At 43.9% G+C, this 18,036-nt stretch overlaps 1 protein-coding gene across 1 annotated transcript in view; it reads left to right on the top strand.

Moving 5' to 3' along the window:
• The first annotated feature begins 2,609 nt into the window (after window positions 1-2,609).
• Window positions 2,610-18,036, top strand: part of C8H10orf90 (chromosome 8 C10orf90 homolog) — a 58,159-nt gene continuing 42,732 nt past the window's right edge. The window contains exon 1 of the mRNA XM_048311736.1: window positions 2,610-2,946. Coding sequence (XP_048167693.1) covers window positions 2,802-2,946 — 145 coding nt within the window. The 5' untranslated portion in view covers window positions 2,610-2,801. The remainder of the gene's footprint in view (window positions 2,947-18,036) is intronic.

The raw sequence follows: 18,036 nt of genomic DNA on the forward strand, positions 1-18,036 counted from the left end.
AAATGCTTGATTTGAGTGGAATTCCATCATCTGGATTTTTAGAGTGGAATTCCATCATCTGGATTTTTTAAGTGGAATGGAATTTGCCCTTGGGATGTGCTTAGGGACGTGGCTCGGTGACAGAAATGGCACTGCTGGGTTAATGGTTGGACTTGATGGGTTTGGAGTCTTTTCCAACATTAATGATTCTGTGATCTCAGAAAATACATGATAACGTAATCAGGGGTTAAAGGTTGTTGGATCCCCCTGAGATGCAGACAGAGAGATACAATTCCTGTTGTGACCAGTGCACCTTTAATCTAAAACTATTTCAGAAGTTCCATTTGTGTGGATTTTCGCTCTGCATTTGCAGGGAAGCTCCAGCCCGGGTTAATAATACAGTGGCAGCACTTCACAACGCTTTCCACCATCCAGAAGTAGCTATTAAACTGTCAACAGCACTAAAAGATGATATTTTGATGGCAATGGATAGGAACCCCATCTCCCTACTCAACATTTCTGCAGCTTTCAAGCACAGTCAAGCATAATTTGTCACTGCCTTGCATGTGTGACACTGTCTGAATAGGGACTCTGAGCTACAACTCTGTCAATCTTTTTTTTTTCCCAGGCAAAACTCCTGTAGCACCAACAGGCAGCAATTCCCTTTTCCTGCTCTGTGCCCCTTGCACTCTTTGCTGTTCACCATCCACCTGGAGACCTGTGGAGGGGTGGCAGGACATGCCAGCTCCGGGGCTGGGGCTGATATGGACCTGCATAATCCCCAGCTGCAGCCAGAGATATCATTTTATGTGCAGAATGAGGAGTGGATTTGGGCTCGCTGCATCCTGCTGGGAAATGCTTCCAAGGGCTGCCTTGGCCAATATCTCTGCCTGGCTATCTTCTCCCTTGCAGCCTAACCTTTCCTTTCACGCTGCACATATCCTAAAGGACATTTCCAGCATTCAGTTCAGGTGCAAACACATTTTTTTTGGCTGTTGTCACAAGTCCACCATAGGAGGGGGTGACCTCAGCAGTCATCTCTGTAATCACCACCTCCAAAGAGCACCTGCAATCTGGAAGGAACAGCAGATTCTGCCTTGTGCCAAAATCCAGCAGATAATCACAAACCCTTCTGTCCGTGCTGCAGTTTTAAGCTGGTGATCAAAGTCTTAATAGTCCTTCAGTCCCATCTACATCAAACACTGAATAAAGTTGTGTTTTTCTCAGTCTAAACCTGTCTAGAGCCAGAATATTAGAGGCAGAAATAAGCTTCATTTATAATTCTACAAAGCAAAATCAAATTATCTCATGTCCTTGTGCCCCAAGTTGTTTTTCTTTCTTATCCTAACTGGAATAATGAGAAAAAGGTGGGAGGAAAAGTGCATCCACCTGGGCTGTTCCAGAAAGGCTCAGCAGCAAACATTTTGAAGTCTGCCATGAAACATTCATCAGCCTCATTTGCATTACAATGCCATGGTTCTCTGGGTGAAATCCTGAAATCATTGCAATTTTTTTTTTGGATTTAAAGATTGCTCAAATCACCCCATGCAGTTGATAGGAAGGTGCTGGGGACTTCAACGAAGGACATGACCACAATGCAGTTCTGAAAGGATTTAAAGGAATCTGCTCTTACGCTCCCTGCATTTTAAGTTCTGTAACTTTTTGTTGTTTGTTTGGCAAAAGCATATTTTCTAGAGAGGTATCTAAGAAATGCAGAGGTCACTGGTGTACTCAGAACATTCTTGTAGTAGGTAATCACTGTCTCCAAAGAAATATCTACCTCAGAAGTACTTAAAGGTATTTTCTCCTTGACAAGCCCTTGGTGCACTGTAATCAAATTAACTCTCAGTATCCTTTTGCACAGCATACCAGTTTGAATCACATCTTTTTAATTTGCTTTACTGAGTTCAAATAATTCCTGAATAGTGTTTTTCTGCAGCTCTATTTGGAACATGGATACCAAAATTAATGCAATATTCCAGTGCTGCTCTTAGCAGTATCAAAGAAAATGATATCAATCTTTGTTTATCCCACTAAGGCATTATATAACTACACAGGTAAATGATTAAAAACCTTCCTTGTGTTCCATCATTAGTCTTGTGATCAGTTATCAGAAGGATGATTATTAAATTGTTATTATTTTCAGTTATTAATGATTCCTAGATGGCAAACATTGTGAAAAAGAATGGTGCTAGTACTGATCGGTCTAAAACCTTGCAATAAAAATTAAAATATCACCGTGAAAAAAATCTCCTTCAAAACATAATTTCAGAAATAACACTGCAATGTATTTTTAAGCAAATTATGAATTTGCTGCTTTTTTTCCCTCTTCTCATGCTTAGAACAGGAACATTTTGGCAAACAGGTGTTGGCTGTTTAAAAGTCCAGGAGGTCATCACAGAAATATGTGCGAGCAGCATATTTGGAGATTTCCTCTTAACTTTGCTCCAGAACACTCAGAAAGAGGGATATTTAAATTTAAATACAGAGGGCTATTCAATATTTAAATCAAGAAAATGAACTGTTCACACAGTGCCTTTATAACCAAACAGCCAAGGGTGAGGGGACACAACTGGGACACAAATTGTCCCCGGTCAGCCTAAATAAATCCGCCGCTTTTCCCGTCCCCAGGACTTTGGATCAGTTTTTCCCCGGACACAAAGCACCCAGTGAGCGGCTCTGCCGCGGCCGCCGGAGCTGCCGCAGCTGCCGCGGGCGCCGGAGGGTGAATAATTGATGTCCTGGCAGGCAGGGCTGGCAGCTCCTGGCTGTCCCTGTCACCAGCCCGAGCGGGGCTGGCCGGGCAGCGCATCCCGCCGGGAATGCCCTCGGGAGCGGCTCCGGCTCCGCGGCCCCGGCTGCGGCTGCAGGCGCCGCCCGAGCGCTCCCGGGACGCGCAGCCCTCCGTCCCTCCTCGCATGTTCTGGAGCGTGAGCTGCCCTGCCTGGAGGGCAGCGGGGCCTTTGGGTGAGTTTGGGATACTTCTGGGGTTTTCCGAGCCTCCTGTGACCTCCTTTCTCTTCCTCTCTCTTGTGCCGGTCTTTCTGAGAATAGTCTGCTTTCTCTTGGGGTTGGAAGTGATTTAAAGAAAGCCTAAAAAAGGCAGGGAACGCCTTTCTTTTTAACGCTGGGGAATATGTAAACAGTACCTACAGAACTGGCACCAAAGTTACGATCAAGCCTTCTGAAGTTACCTGGTGGTATTTAAATTTTCAACCCCCCGTGGCACACTACTGAAACTGAAGATATTTATGTTCCATTTATGATTTTCCCGAACTGAGATGAATGTAATTCAGTGTCAAATGCGAGAACCTGAAAGGAGTTTTACTTTCCATAAAAAAAAAAAAGTTGGTTCCCTGTTGGAAGTTTAACTTGTGGTGTTGTTTTTTTACTCAGTTAAATACCCTGGTCATTGGGTTGAGAACATGACCTGAGACCTGCGTTAAGTTCTTACTCTGCATGAAGTCCTAACTCTGCGTTAAATGTTCTATTTTACCGTAAAGTAGGGGGAAAGTAACTTGGTTTTCCTAAGGATAAGAAGGAGATCTATTTTATATGTAAAGCACGTGGCAGTGATGAACTAAAGCAACTCTCACCCTGTCTTTATCAGGTGAAAAACATCGAAGTGTTTTTATTTATTAATCATTAACAGCAGACCTACCTGTAATATTTGTTTCAATTGTCTGAGTGCTGCTATTTTCCAGCAGTGATCCTGTCAGCAGTGCCTGGGAGCTCTCAGGTAAGTCAGTCCTTCGCACAGTTAAAAAATTGATACAAAAACAATCAGCTCCCAAGAGCAGAGGCCATGGGTAGGAGCAGGGATGTGAGATGAATCCTGAATAAGTCTTGATTGTGGGTAACAAGCTCCCCCTCTTTTTATTTGTTTTCAGTTGCATGGTCCAGATTCTGCTGCTTCCGCTTTATTTCCTTTGTTTAGATCACAAAAGCATTTTTTATTTGGAAACCAAAACCCAGCCAAATTTTGAAGGGATAAAAGTACAGCACAATGATATCTGGTGCTAACAGTAATTAAATGCCCCGTGTTTAAAAAAAAGAAAAAAAAACAACAAAAAACCAAGAGGTGAAAATAGGGGTATGTAAACAACAGGAGATATGCAAAGAATGGATGTAATCCTGCACTCCTTAATCATGGGAGTAATCCTTACTCAGGAAAGTAATCCTGGTGCTTTCAATAGACATCAGTGGGTGCTGGAGCACCAGGCCCAGCTTTTCCAAGGAGATAACAATGTTTTATGTGGTTTCTTTCTGCAGTGCAATTTTAGCAACCCAGCTCTTGGTGATGTATTTGAATGCATTAGTGATAATATTGAATTAGGCTTTACCTGATGTCCCTTTTGCCTCTGAAAGCATGAAAGAGAATGGGATAATGTATGAGATGTGGCAGGGAGAAGGTACAAGCCCCACGTGCTTTATTGGCTCACCCTGTTCCCTGTGTTTGCAAATCACTTTTTGGTCTGTGGGATGCATAATTTCTTTTTTTTTTTTTTTTTTTAGGATAGGATGCAACTTTAGCACAAAAAAAATCACCTGAGACCTGATATCCCTTAAAGTATATTTGTGTTTCCCTAGAAGTGATGTTGATAAACACTGTTCATCTGACTTAAATACAGGGGGATTGTGGTAATGCCCTGGGAATGATTTTTATTGCTGTTATGTTCTGTGATCTTGCTGGAATGATACATTTTTATCTAAATGTGGTGGTTCTGCTGCCCTTTTCACCAGCGCAGCTCAGCATTTCTGAGCTTTGCCCTCCCAGCCTGTGCGGTGCTGCCCTGTAATCCAGGATGGGGCTTGGGAGCACCTGTGTGCCCTTCCCCAGGCAGTGCATCTGCTAATGAGGAAAACTAATTACTTAAAAGCTTTCAGCAGGATGGGGTTGTGAAGTATAAATAGTCATGAACTGCGTTTCCTGCTCTGTGTTTGTGCTGCTGCCAGCAGTGGTGGGGTGGAGGTGAGTTACCTTGTGCAGTCACTGCTCTGGTAAGATGCCTCCTCTGGGGGAAAATTCTGTTCCGTGCACCCTGAAGGGGACTAAATACAAAAAATCAGAAGTAAAAATGCACTGGATGATGATTCCAGGTGGTATTAAAACCTTAGTTATAAGTGAAGTTGGTATAAAGTCTCTATTGGCTTTTTGTTGTTGCATGGAGGTATCAGGAATGAGCTGATTTTCTCTCATCAGCTTTCTTACACGGCAAAGATTGGGCTGGTTTAAATTTAAAAATGAGGTTTAGTAGATTTTCAGCATTTATTTGCTACCGAAGCAGTTTAATGCTGAGGTTACATCGCTCCTGTGGCCAGCAGAGAGTTGGAAGCCCTAAAATGACCCCAGTGCCAAGGGGCTGGGGGGGTGGGCAGAGTGCCACTGCTGCCCGGGAGAGGCTGGAGTGATCCTGGGCATCATTTCCCTTCTCTTACTCCATGCAGAGTCCAGCAGCATTGAGTCTCTCCAGGGAAGTCCCTTTTTGTCCCTGAACCCTACCTGTGGAGTCGGTTCCTAATCCTTGCAGAACCCCGCAAGCGTTGCTTGCACCTTAATTTGAACTTTACAAGTTTTGAAAGTACATTTTTTACATCTGTTCTTCTTTATTGAATTATATCTATAAAACCCCAAACCACACATGCAGCTATTTTTATTTGAGGATCTCCTTCTGGAATTGGGCACACAGGTCAAGTGCCCATTTTAGTTTTTATTACCTTTTGAGAATTTTAGAGGTGGCTGTTCAAGCAAATTGGTTGAACAGTTTTTCAAACTTGACCAAAAAATGCTCTGGAATGGTTCAGCCTGTTTGGTATCAAAAATGGTGCGTGCAGCAGTGTAGAGCAGCTGGGTTTGGGGTTTTCTGGTGCAAACTGTGTATGGAAAAGGTGTTTTCTGTGATCACTGATACGTCATTCTTGTATCTCTCGTTGTTAGGGTTGGTGGTCTTTGGTTGAAGGCTAAACTTGATGAGTTTAGGTCTTTTCCAGCCTTGGTAATTCCATGATCCTGTAATTTTAAGTGGAAAAGCTGAGCTGGTGTGATTGTGCGTGTTGTATTTAACATACGACTCTGGACAGATAAAGCTGCAATGCATGTTTTTAAAACGAAGGTTTTCCCTTGTCCTCCATGAGCTCCTTTGCTGTAAATCCCAGCCTGGGAGCAGCCAGGCCTGGAGGAGCAGAGCTCCCAACACTCCTCGCTCTGTTGGTGACCCAGCCCAGCCCCGATATCCCCCAGGGCATTTTCAAAGGTGTTCTTCTCGCACAGCGCTGCTCTTGTTTCATCAGCCATTCCTGCATCCCTGGGGAGGGAGCTGAGCCGAGGACAGCCACGCTCCCACCTCTGCGTGCGGTCCCAGATTGCCATCAGCGATGTGCATTAATCGCTGCATTAATTAATAACGTGATGCTGGAACACGGCAGTCACACACCTGACAACCCACTGAGAGCAGCTGGGCGATCTCCTGTGGGGAATACACCATGACTGCTGTCTGTGAAGGTGGATTCCCTTTCCTCCCCTCCCCGTGTTGTATCCCTACTTGTTGCTGGTGTGTTACCATTAATAGTTAGGATCCTGCATAGGGTTGTATCACAAACAACTAAAAATGTGTTCTCTGCCTGTATCCAAACCTTTCCTGGTGATTAAAGCCCATCAGTGCAGGATTTAGGAGGCGCAGGGGACAAAAGAGTGTGGGAATCACACAATAACCAGGGACAAAATTAGCTATTGCTAAATATTTGGCTGTCTTTTGGAAGAAGAACAGAGTCAAGAGAATATGGATACAATTTCCCTTGTGTCTGTAGGATGGCCCAGGATAAACATATGGAAAAAAGGAAGTGTTTTAGCAGCAGAAGGTAACTTTGGCCACAGTCCCTGTGGGTGCTCTGGGGCACCTCTGGGATTGGGTTTCAAATCTCTTTGGATTTAATTGATTGCATTTAGTTTTCTGCTTCTATTGCTCTCGAGTCCTAGTGCCACTTGCAGCTGTAAACATGGAAAATGGGTTTGGGAGGCTGAGCACACACAGCTGGGCAGGTTGAGGAGATACCTGGCAGGGCTTGGCTCGGAAATTCCCGTGGGAAGCAGGGCAAGGCAGAGCCCAGGGCCACGCATGGAGAGCTTCTCTCTTCAGCCCTTCTGCCTCTTCTGAAACCAACTGCTGCTCTTTCGAGCACGTAAAAGTACTTTAAAATTCTCTCTCCTGATAAAATCAAACTTTAACAGGCAAAGTTCCCCTGCAAATTCTTGCAGAAGGAGAGAACTTTCTTTCTTGGTGTAGTTTTGGTTAACAGGACACCTTTAAGAACAGATTATGCTGAAAACAAGGTTTAATCGACATTAGGTGGCTGGCTCTCACTTTGCTCAATTTTGTTCAACCCTCTTCTTGCTCTTGTGGCTGAGGGACCAAAAATGAGCTGCCTCCGGCATCCCTCACCTGCATTAAGGGCATTGTGCAGCACTGCAAAGCAGAGGAGCAGCCTGCAGAGAGGGTCTGTGCCAGCCTGCAGGTGACTGCACCAAATCCCTCCTTTTTTAAAGCAGCAATTGAAGCAGTGTGGGTTTATTCTCGTTTTCTGTGCCTGGAGCTAGTTGTGGTTCCCACCAGAACGGGCACTGTCCCAGCAGGGAGGGCACTGTGGGAGGGTCTCTCAGACAACCCTTTCCATGTGCAATAAAACACTTGATCCATGTAAAATAAAGGAGTTGATGTCACCGTGCAGCCTGAGAGCTGCCCAGTGGGAACAGCCTTTGTCTGCTGAGCCCAGAACTGAACCACCCAAACTCTCCTTTCCCTGTTTCATCCTCTCACTGTTACCTTATCCTACAGAGTTTCTCAAGGCTGATTTTTTTTTGCAGGCAAACGCTGCTTGCTTTGGGTTTTTTCCTTTCTTTCCTTGTCTGCACATTGCCCTGAACAACAGCTCCTGACCTACTTCTGTCTTTTAATTGCTGCTGCAGTGTGAATTTTAATTCCATCCAGAGTCCAGATGTACTGAGGATGCACAGCACATGCCAGGGCCAGGCCATTTATCTCCCAGGCCAGTCTTTCCCAGCCCTTTGAATCCAGCGACCCCTTAACCTTTCTGAAAAAATATCTAGAGCCATCATCACGTATTTCGCTGTTGGCTGCTGATGGGAAATGGAGATAATAACTGTTAATCTAAATGCTAATATGTAGTTTCTCTGACAGCTTAGTTTGTTTTACTGTTCTTTAACCTTCGGCTGAAAATATTAATGGAGATGGATGTGAGCCTTGTGCTTCCATCCCCCAGTGCCCAAATGAACCTGGGCGCTGACAATTTATGGGAGTCCGTTATTGCACTTTATGTTTTTATTATACTTAATACTTTTTGTTTCTTTTCATGGCTACTTTTGGGGAGTTATGGACATAAGAGGATGAGTGGGTCATTAAGAGCTGCCAGTATCCTGGATTTGGGGGAGATCACAGCTTGATGAACAAGGAATTAGGTTTGGCACTCTCCAAAAGTGTTCTGTGAACTTTGTTCACAAAAAAATATCCTTTTTTACTTCTCTGCGCTTGAGAAGAAACACCAGCTACATACAGGTGCTGCATTTGGAGCATCTCAAGAATTTCCTCTCCTGGGGACATTGTTTTGCTTAGCTAAGATCTGCCTCTTTATTCCACAGAAATGGGAAGTGAGGGCAAGTTATCAGTGTGTTCTACTCAAATAAATTAACTCTCATGGAATTAAAATTGAACTCAAGGGAGGCTCTAATTTTAATCATTCTGTGGTTGTAGCTTGTGAAGGACTCTGGAATCCTTTGGGAGGGGAAAAGGATATTTAAAAACATAAGCTGGTTTAGCTCAGGTTTTTCTGGGATACACTAAATTTCAATAGCACAGGAGTTTAATTAATAATAATTAGTAAGTAGAATACAGAAAAGGAGAGTTGCTCATACTCTGGAGGGCCAGAAAAGGAGGAGGAGGAAGGTGGGGATACAACCTCACACAAGCTGTGGGAATGTGGCTGGGAAGAGAAGTCCAGGGAAGGACAGCACATGGAGGAGGATCCTTTCCTCCACCACTACATTATCCTCTTTCCCATAAATATTTCCAGAGTCTTTTGCTTGCTGGTCACTCTGCCAAGGGAGGATTTAACAGCACAGATGCATCAAATCATTATCCCAGTGATGTATTACAGGTACAATGTGTATTGCAACCTGTTCTCACAGCAGACAGAGCGTTAGTGCCTGATATTATTACTGATATTTGATGTACAATCCAACTCTACTTAATTAGTTCACTAAAATGCATTTTCTGCCAGAGATATGGTGAACAGGAAGGAAAATCACCTTCCTGGAGAAATGCCTTATAGCAGGATGACTGAAAAAAAGCAGATAGGAGAATCTGAGAGGCAGAAATTGAGCACATCAGTCCTGCAGACCCCCCAAAATCTGTTGGATCTCGCAGCTGAGATTTTGGAATACAAGCCAGCAATTTAGCTGTAAAATAAAACTCTTTAAAAGGAAACTCTCATGGTATTACCTATAAACACTTTAGAACAGCAGATTAATCTGGAGTTTATGGGTAAGGTAGCAGAAAATGCTTCTGTGCTCAAAGAAGTGTTTTTATGTTTGGGAAAATGACCTGTTCCTCATCCAAAGAGCTCAAGCTTTGCCTTAAACATGAAATTCAGCTGTGGCCTGGGGAGTCACCCCTAACACAGCCACACTTCTGCATCTCCTCGGTACCCTCATTCACAGTGGCACCAGGAGATCATTAAATAAGATTTAATCTTCTTTTTGCATCCTCTCTGGAGGCAGGAGAGCAGGATTTTGGCCCGGGGTCCACACTGGTCTCTGGGCTCCCCTGCGTGGTTGATGGCAATTTGAGCACTGCTGAGCTGCCCAAAACCAAACCCTCCCTGGGCAGCACACAAACCTTCCCCCAGCAGCTGAGTGATCAGAAACAGCTTCCTTGCTCTTCTCTCCTGTGGGAAACACGGGCTCGTTTGGTTGCTGTCTGTGGGAGGAGGATGCGGGAGCCAAACACCACTGCAGGTCCTGTTCTCCTGCAGGTGGGAAGATAAAAGGGCTTGGAAATGGGTCTCAGAGCTCTCTTCCATGAAACCAGGGGATCTTCTGCTGCTCAGGGCTCACTGGGGGGGCTGTGAGAAGGGCCCCACTCATGCTGCTGCTGCTCTCCCCCTGTGGGGGTGGCACTGGAAGCGGTGGATGCAGCAGGGTGGGATCACAATTCTGGACCATTGGATTAGGGAAGGTGTCCCTGCTTGTGGCAGGGGTGGAATGAGGTCCTTTCCAACCCAAACCATTTGAGGATTCTGTGATTCCTGCAGTGCCTGACTGGGAATAATTCCACTCCCAAATTGTCATTCCCTGTGAACCTCTCCCTGATCAAATGCGCTGCTCTGGGAAGGCTCGTGGAAGCCTCCAAGGAAGGAGGGCTGGATGTGGGGTTTGTGGCTTGTGCAAACTGAAAGAGCTGTTTTGGTGGCTCTTTCCAGGAGCCTGTCCAGCCTGGGGAGCAGAAAGGTCAGAGAGGTCCAGAGGGGAGAAACCTGAGCAGTGAGCTGCAAGGAAACCTGTGCTTCTGCCTGTGTTTCCAGCCTGGTAAATGGAGCCTTGCCCTGGGTCTGGCAGCTGTGGGAAGAGTAAAGGAAGGGGTGTTTTCTCTCATCCCAGGACTGCCTTTCCAGCCTCGATGGGCATGGCAGGACACCATGGAATAATTTGTTCTTAACCACTGGTGCTCATTTTTGGTGTATCATTTATCTGCAGCGAGCCTCTCTGCCACATCCAAATTCCACTTTATTGCTTCTCGTGTTCTTTCTCTTTCCCTTTGTGCTCCTCAGGTAGCAACTGCACTTTAGCTTGTTTTCAGGAACAGCAGTAATATTTCTTGAGCCAATTCCTTTCTTTAATTTGTTGTTGTTTTGGTGTCTGACACGTCCAGAGCTCTCCCTGGCCTCCAGAGTCTCTGTGCAGTACAAGTGTCTTGAACAGTTTATTTTAATCAGGCCTCCCAGAATTCAGTAAATACTTCAGGCCAATTTCTCCAGTACATCTGAACACATTCAGCAAAAACATGTGCAGCCAGTGGTCAGACATAATTGCCAACAATTTCACACCCACAGAATCCTTGCCTGCCTCTAACATTCCCAAAGCCCTGTCCTTCCCATCTCTGCTTCAAGCAGGAATCTCCCAGTTGCTAAGGGGATGGAATTTTTGATGCAGTTCTGTGTGAAATGTTGTCAGCATCAAGTTGAGAAGTAGCTGTGCAGTTTTCTGGTTAATGTTCTCTGTGTCAGAGTGGAAGGACCAAGCTGCAGTGAGGAGCAGCTCTCCAGAGGTCTGGAGGCCAGGTTTGATCCAGGCACTATCCAGGCATTCCAAATATGACTTGAATCCGTGTCTGCTGCATTTGACTGGAACTCTGACAGTTACAGGCTGTCACAGGAGACTTCCACTCCTCTTCCCGACTCAATTACCCAGGCTCATGCTTCTCCTAAGATTACCATTGCTGTAAATAAAGTCAAGTTCATTCTCCTTTTTCCTTGCTATTCTAAGGAAAAGGGAGAGGCTGGTTTTCCCACCCAGCATCCAACTGAGCCCAAGCCTCAGGGGAGCTTTTGGTTGAATTTAAATTAAGCATTTATTTTTTTAGCTAAGTTGTGGTTATTGATGCACTGAATTTTAAAAAAACAGAGCAAAACCCTTCCTGTGTTTGTTGCCCATTCCCAAATCCTTGCTATAGGAGTATCTATCACAAGTCTTATCATAAGGTCTTAAAATAACAAATGTACCTAATCAGCTTAGGTCCCCTTAAAATTTTACAGGCACAAATCATTACTAGGCAAAATACTGCAGCACCCCACTAAGTTATGTTATTGCCACTCTATTTTCCATCCTGTATCCTGTTCCTTATGCAGCCTTGTTTTCCTTATTCCCTATTTTTGTGTGCTGAAAAGTTGCTTGCATTAAGCTGTTCACACCCCCTGGTTTCTTTCCTGAGTCATCCATTGGTTAAAGCTCAATAATGTTTGGGTAGGTTGAATTATTTCTTGCACTTTTGTAGTGATCCGAGCATGTCCATGTGCAATTCCTGAATCGTATCCAACTCTGGAGCTCATTAACTGTGCAGGAGTCAGGCAGGCTCCACTTCCCATGTAAGTGCTTCCCTTCTCTGCTTCTCCCCTTTTCCCATTGGGATGGCACAGGCTGACGGAGAGGAAGATCAGCAGAGGATCATCCATGGAAGTGCTCTCCCATGGAAATGAAATCCCTCTAAACCTGGGGAGCTGGGAAATGCACACCTTAGAGTGCTGTGGAGTCTTGGATGGGTTGCTCCTGGATGTCATGTGGGTGTTTAACTGAGCTGCATGGGATAAAAGCCTCAGAAAAATTCTGTGTCTTGTGGACATCCCTGCTGTGCTCCCAGGGCTGGAAGGGACCTTAAAGCTCATCCATGGGCAGGGACACCTTCCACTATCCCAGGCTGCTCCAAGCCCCATCCAGCCTGGCCTTGGACGCTTCCAGGGATGCAGGGACAGCCACAAATGACAGATTGTGCCATCGCTGGTGCTCTGTATTAGGAGGGCTCATTAACTCCCCAGAGCTGCTCCAGGAGATGAAAATCTCCTTTTCACAGTGCAGGAATTTTAACTGTGCCCTGGCTAGAGATTACCTCAACCTGCTATAAATTGAGATGTTTCACTAATTGCTTTCTTGGTTCATTAGCCAAATTGTGAGTATGAGGGAAATGGAAAAGGCTCGGGATGAATTTCCTTTGCAATCCTTAATTTAAATGGTGAATAATAATTTAGTGTTGAACAAAACACACTGGGTGATTTGCTGTGCTGGAGCTCGTTTTTTACCTTGGGATCATTTGCCACCTTTGAAGCTTTGTGGGAAAATGATCCTCAGCTCTGCTTCATTGTGATGTGGTGTGACAGCAGGCAGAAGCTATCATCATTACAGAATAATTGTAATAATCTCAAAATTTCTACAGAAACACTTTGTCATGGGAAGTCCCTCCTCAGACATTGTTTTAAGCAGAGACATAAGGGAGATAAAAGGCAAAAAAATCTTTAAAAGTTTTGCTTCTGTGGATGCTGTGGCTCTAGTTCCATTCCAGCCATGGAGGTGACAAAACTACAATGTGTCCCTGGTTTACTCGTTCCAAAACTCAGCTAAAAATCAAAGATGAACTCTGAGCAGCTGCAGGGAACAAATTCTACTAATTCATCACAGCCAATGCTGTAGAATTTAATCTGTTTTATGAAATTCCTCCCATTGATTGTTATGGCAGGGCTGTGGCACAGGAGGTCATTTGTGAGCTCTCAATTGCTGGTTGTGTGACAGTGAATAAAGGAGGCCAAAAGAAAGGTTAAATTAAAGAAGCTGCTAGAAGCTATTTATGTGAAATGAATGTATATTATCTAAATTAATGACAGCAAACCTCCAATTAGCTGAATATTGATGCAGAATTCGAGCTTTATATGGTAAATACATGTTTTGTCCAGCCAAAGGGTTGGGTAAGGAAGTGTTTAACTGGAGTAGAGTTACAGGTAAATGAACATTTTCTGTTTATTGGGGCACAGTGACCTCACTGCTGCTGCTGACAAATTTTTACAATAAATCTGTCATTGCTTCCCAGCATCAATAAGGAATATTAAACTTATGACCTTGCCCTCTGAAATATCCTCCTGTAACACGGGATGAGCAAAAGCCTTGAATGTGCTGCTTTGTATTTCAATAAACAACTTAATTTTTATTTTAGAGCAGACATTTCCTCCTCAGCCCAGTGCATGTTGCTTTGGCTTAAATGAGCATGAAGGGGAACCTCTAAACTTGGTTCTGTTTTGTTAATTTAGAGGATTGCTCTGTAAAAATACATCATAGAGGGCTGCAGCTATGGACTCCTTCTGTTGTGGTCTTTGCAATTTATACACATTAAAATAACGGTGTGATGGAGTGATTTGATCAATTTACTCCTTGGGAAGGGTAGAATTTTGTTGTGGATTGCCAGTTACTTCATTATCCTGATTATGGTCATTGAGATTCGAGGTTTAATTACACTCTGTGCAGAAAATCTCTATTTTAATGTGCATGTGTCTACCCAGGAGCTTCACATCTCCCCATCCTGTTCATCTTCTGAATTTGTGATTTTAGTGCATCTCTACCCTATTACTTCTTTTTTGACCTGCTGACGACTCCCCACTTATTTGGTGTCAATATTTTGCAGCAATGTTCTCCTTTCAGGACCATTCTGAGAAAATATCAGTTCCTAGAGTCCTAGGACGAGTTTAGGGAGATGTGGAGGCGGTGCTGTATTTTATTTATTTATATTTTCTTTGATTTCTGGCTCTGCTCCTTTGTCACCCTGGTCTTCATTCATTTCTAGGTGATTTACATTGGGTTTACTTTTTCTCACCTTATCCTCTGATGTATTTAATCCCATCCTAATTTTGAGATGCCTGTGATATCAAGATCCCTTTTTGAAAAGGAAGCAGCACTCTGGATTACTCAGCACTTCTGGGCTGTGTGTTCTTATTCAAACTCACACACTTTGTGTTATTTCAGTTCCTATTTTTAAGCTCCAGGTACAAATGCAGCTTCCCTTGTCTTCACTGTTCTTTGCAATTATTTTTTTTTTAACCTGAGATTTTCTCTCGCCATTCTGTCCAAAAATAGGGAGGCTTTTATAGCCAGCTTTTAGTTAGGGGGGAAAAAACCCACAAAAGACCCAACAAAAAATATAATGAAAACTCAACTTTAAAAGTATAAAGGATGCTGTTCTATTCTGGGGTGGATGGAGCTAGGCTTTCTTTGTAGCCTCTTCCTCAGTCCCCAGGGCCTTCCCAGTAAAATTCTCTATTTTCCTTCTCTCCATTGCGTTTTCCTGCACAGGGACTGTGCCATCAGAGTGGGACTATATTTTCTGTGAGGGTTTTTCTTTTGTTTCCTGTGTCCCCCTCATCTTTCCCAGTTTGTCTAAGTGGGATTGCTCTCCTTCTGAAAGCTGAGGGCTATTTCCAACACCCACACTTGAAGACAAATAATTATATATTATATAATTATTTCTATAATTATATAATATATGAAATCTGGGCACCCACACACCTTTTTCTTCATTTTTTTCCCCTACCTTTGATCCCCACTGCTGTTTATTCTACATTTCTAGCACGAGACATTTAGCAAAGGCTTTGGCTATAAGATGAATTCCCAAATCCATAGCTTTTCCTCATATTGTATTTTCAAACTGAAATCCTCTTGAAAGGTCACTTGAAGGTTTGAAATACCAGAGCACTTTGATTGCTGTTGATTTTTCTCACGGTGATTGAGCAGCCATCAAGCTCATCAAGCTTCTCTACTAAAAACACAGTCACTGGTTAAATTTTCTGTTCTTGTAAAGGAAGAGCCCACAGAGCTTTTCCACACAGCTGCTGCTGGAGCTGCGTTATTCAGGGATGGATATCCACAGGAATGACACCTGGATCTGCCCATATGGGGCAGAGGGGAAACCATTCCCTGTGTGTACTGGAATTCAAGGAGAGCACAGATCCATTCAGCCATGACTGTGATGAGGGATTGATTTCCACAGCCCAGCAGTGTTTGAGTTACTCAGTGCATAGCTCAGAGCAGCTGTGGCTGCCCTTGGATCCCTGGAAGTGTCCCCAAGGCCAGGTTGGATGGGGCTTGGAGCAGCCTGGGATAGTGGAAGGTGGAATGGAATGAGATTTAAGGTCCCTTCCAACCCCAGCCTTTCCATGATTCCATGAAACAAATCTCTGTATGATTAACTCAAAACCGCATCCCCAGGGAGGTGACAGGGCGACCTCTTTATTTTGGGGTTTGTAAGGGGGTATGTTTGCTGAGTGAATCATCTTTGGGATCATGCTAAGAACAGGTTTTTAGTCATCCTGCTGACGGTGGATGTGTTGTGTGGGATAATGTATTTATAGGTTTGGGTTGATAACCTTTCACCAAGTTTGGCTCAAACATTACTGAGTTCACAGTTTTATAGGCAATCCAAACAATGGATAACTTCAGTATAAATAACTCAATTCACTCAGGAATGGCTGAGGATGGTTCTTTCATAAGAGAAATGACTATAGTCCTACCACCATCATAAATGCAAAGATCAAATTGCTTCGAAGACTTTAGGGAAAAACATAATATTGAAGATTTTTGGCTAAATGGTGACTTCTCTCAGCACTGACCTGCCTCCACATGAGTTTGATGCTGTTTAATTAATCTTTTCTAGGCAGAATGATGAAGTGTCTAAACGTCCCTGTGTCATCTCAGTGCTGTTTTCTCTTTGCCATCAAGATGTTTCTCTTGTCCCACTCTGAGTTCATGCCCTTAGAATACTTTGCCACTCACCTTCCAGGCTTTGAGGATCCAGCTCTGCACTGGCAAAAGGCAGAGGGCTGAGTTATGGTAGAAAAATGTTAATATCATACAGTGAAATTTTTTTATCCTTGGGAGAAGATAGATCATATAAACGAGGCAGTCATTGCTGAGCAGAGAACTTAAAATCTTTCCTTTCCCCAGTACAAAGTGCCAAGCCTTTTTAAGGAAAAGGAAGATGGGAAGTGCTTTGTGGAACTCGGTGGCAGAAATATAATAGCTCTGTGCGCCCCTCTTTGAAAAGCTGCAAGTTGGTTTTTTTAATCAGTGAAAAAGTAAATTATATATTATTTTTTACAAGAGAATTAGCTTTTATTTATGTAAAGCAATCAGTGTTTATTATAAGCTAAGCATTTGGAGAAACACATTTTAAAAACCCCACATTCTCTTGGATTTACAATGAGGGTTAAGTGCTTGGTTTTCACCACAGCTGAATAAAACCTCATCCTTCAAAAAAACCTGTTAAATATTCTTCAATTCTTGTAAATATCCCTCATTTCTTATTAAATGTTCTTCAGTTCTGTATAATCCTGTATCATCTCTTTGGCAGCCGCACAGCAGCTGTTGGCTTGCTGTCCCTTGATTAATTCTCTCCCTGTTCCAGGGTGGAATACACCTAGTTTGTTTGGTGAAAGGGAATATAGCTCATATTTAAAAATCTCTTTTAATGCAGTTACAGCATCTTTGCAGATTTAATTAGGTCTCAGCCCCTTCCAAATCACAGAAGTCAAAGGTCCCATCTTACTTGTCCCTGAGGCACCGTTACACAAAGTCCCCAGATGGCGCCGAGCTCCGAGCGATGACTTTACCATAGAGGGGCTAATTACTTCTAATCTTACACATTGATGAGGCTGGTTTTTATGTCTCTGAGCCACTGGGACTGGAACTGCCAAATTATCCTCTCCTGTAGCACGAGGGTTGTTTCTCCATGAGAGGGACTCCACGAATGCCAATCCCTTCCCACCAGGCGCTCGCGTTTGAGACCGTAATTATTGCTGGCACACGGCTGCAGCCGATGAGCTCCCGCTGATCCGCGTTGGGATCTCGGATAAGCTGCTCAGACCTGGCTCAGTTAAGCCAGGGAAGGGTGAGCAGGGCAGGAGGGGAAGCTGGGAGCTGAGTCCTGGGGGGTTGTGGAAGCTGCGAGTGGACATGGAGCAGCCCTGAGCCCAGCCTGGAACATCGGCTCTTTCATTTTGTGAGCACTAACCTGCATCAGATATTTAAAAGAAATGACTCAACGCTTTCCCCTTCTGAGAGGGGGGGGAAATGTCTTTGGAGTCTATAATGCATGAAGGTGTTGGAAGCCTAATCTAGTATAAGCTGCCTTCAGCCAGGCCTTTCAGCACCAGGGAAGAGAAAGGAATGTCTAAAAAGCAGCAAATAACTCCAATTGCACTCTGATTTCACAGCTATGAGTGCTGGAGGTCAGGAACATAAAGCTGTTTATTTCTCCCCACAAAGCAGAGGCTGTTATCGTAACCTGCTGTAGGTGCAGGTATTGCAAACTCCTCCTTCAGGGAAATATTGGATTTTATTACAGCATTACTTCACACCAAATAGGCTCCTTTCTCTGCTTCTTTCTCTACTAGTTTTGACCCAGCCTTGGAGTTGTGTCCCAAAAGGAGGAGGAGTTTTTTCCAGGAATCTGAGAGTGA

Source organism: Corvus hawaiiensis, chromosome 8 (genome assembly GCF_020740725.1).
Source record: "Corvus hawaiiensis isolate bCorHaw1 chromosome 8, bCorHaw1.pri.cur, whole genome shotgun sequence".
Taxonomy (NCBI): Eukaryota; Metazoa; Chordata; class Aves; order Passeriformes; family Corvidae; genus Corvus; species Corvus hawaiiensis.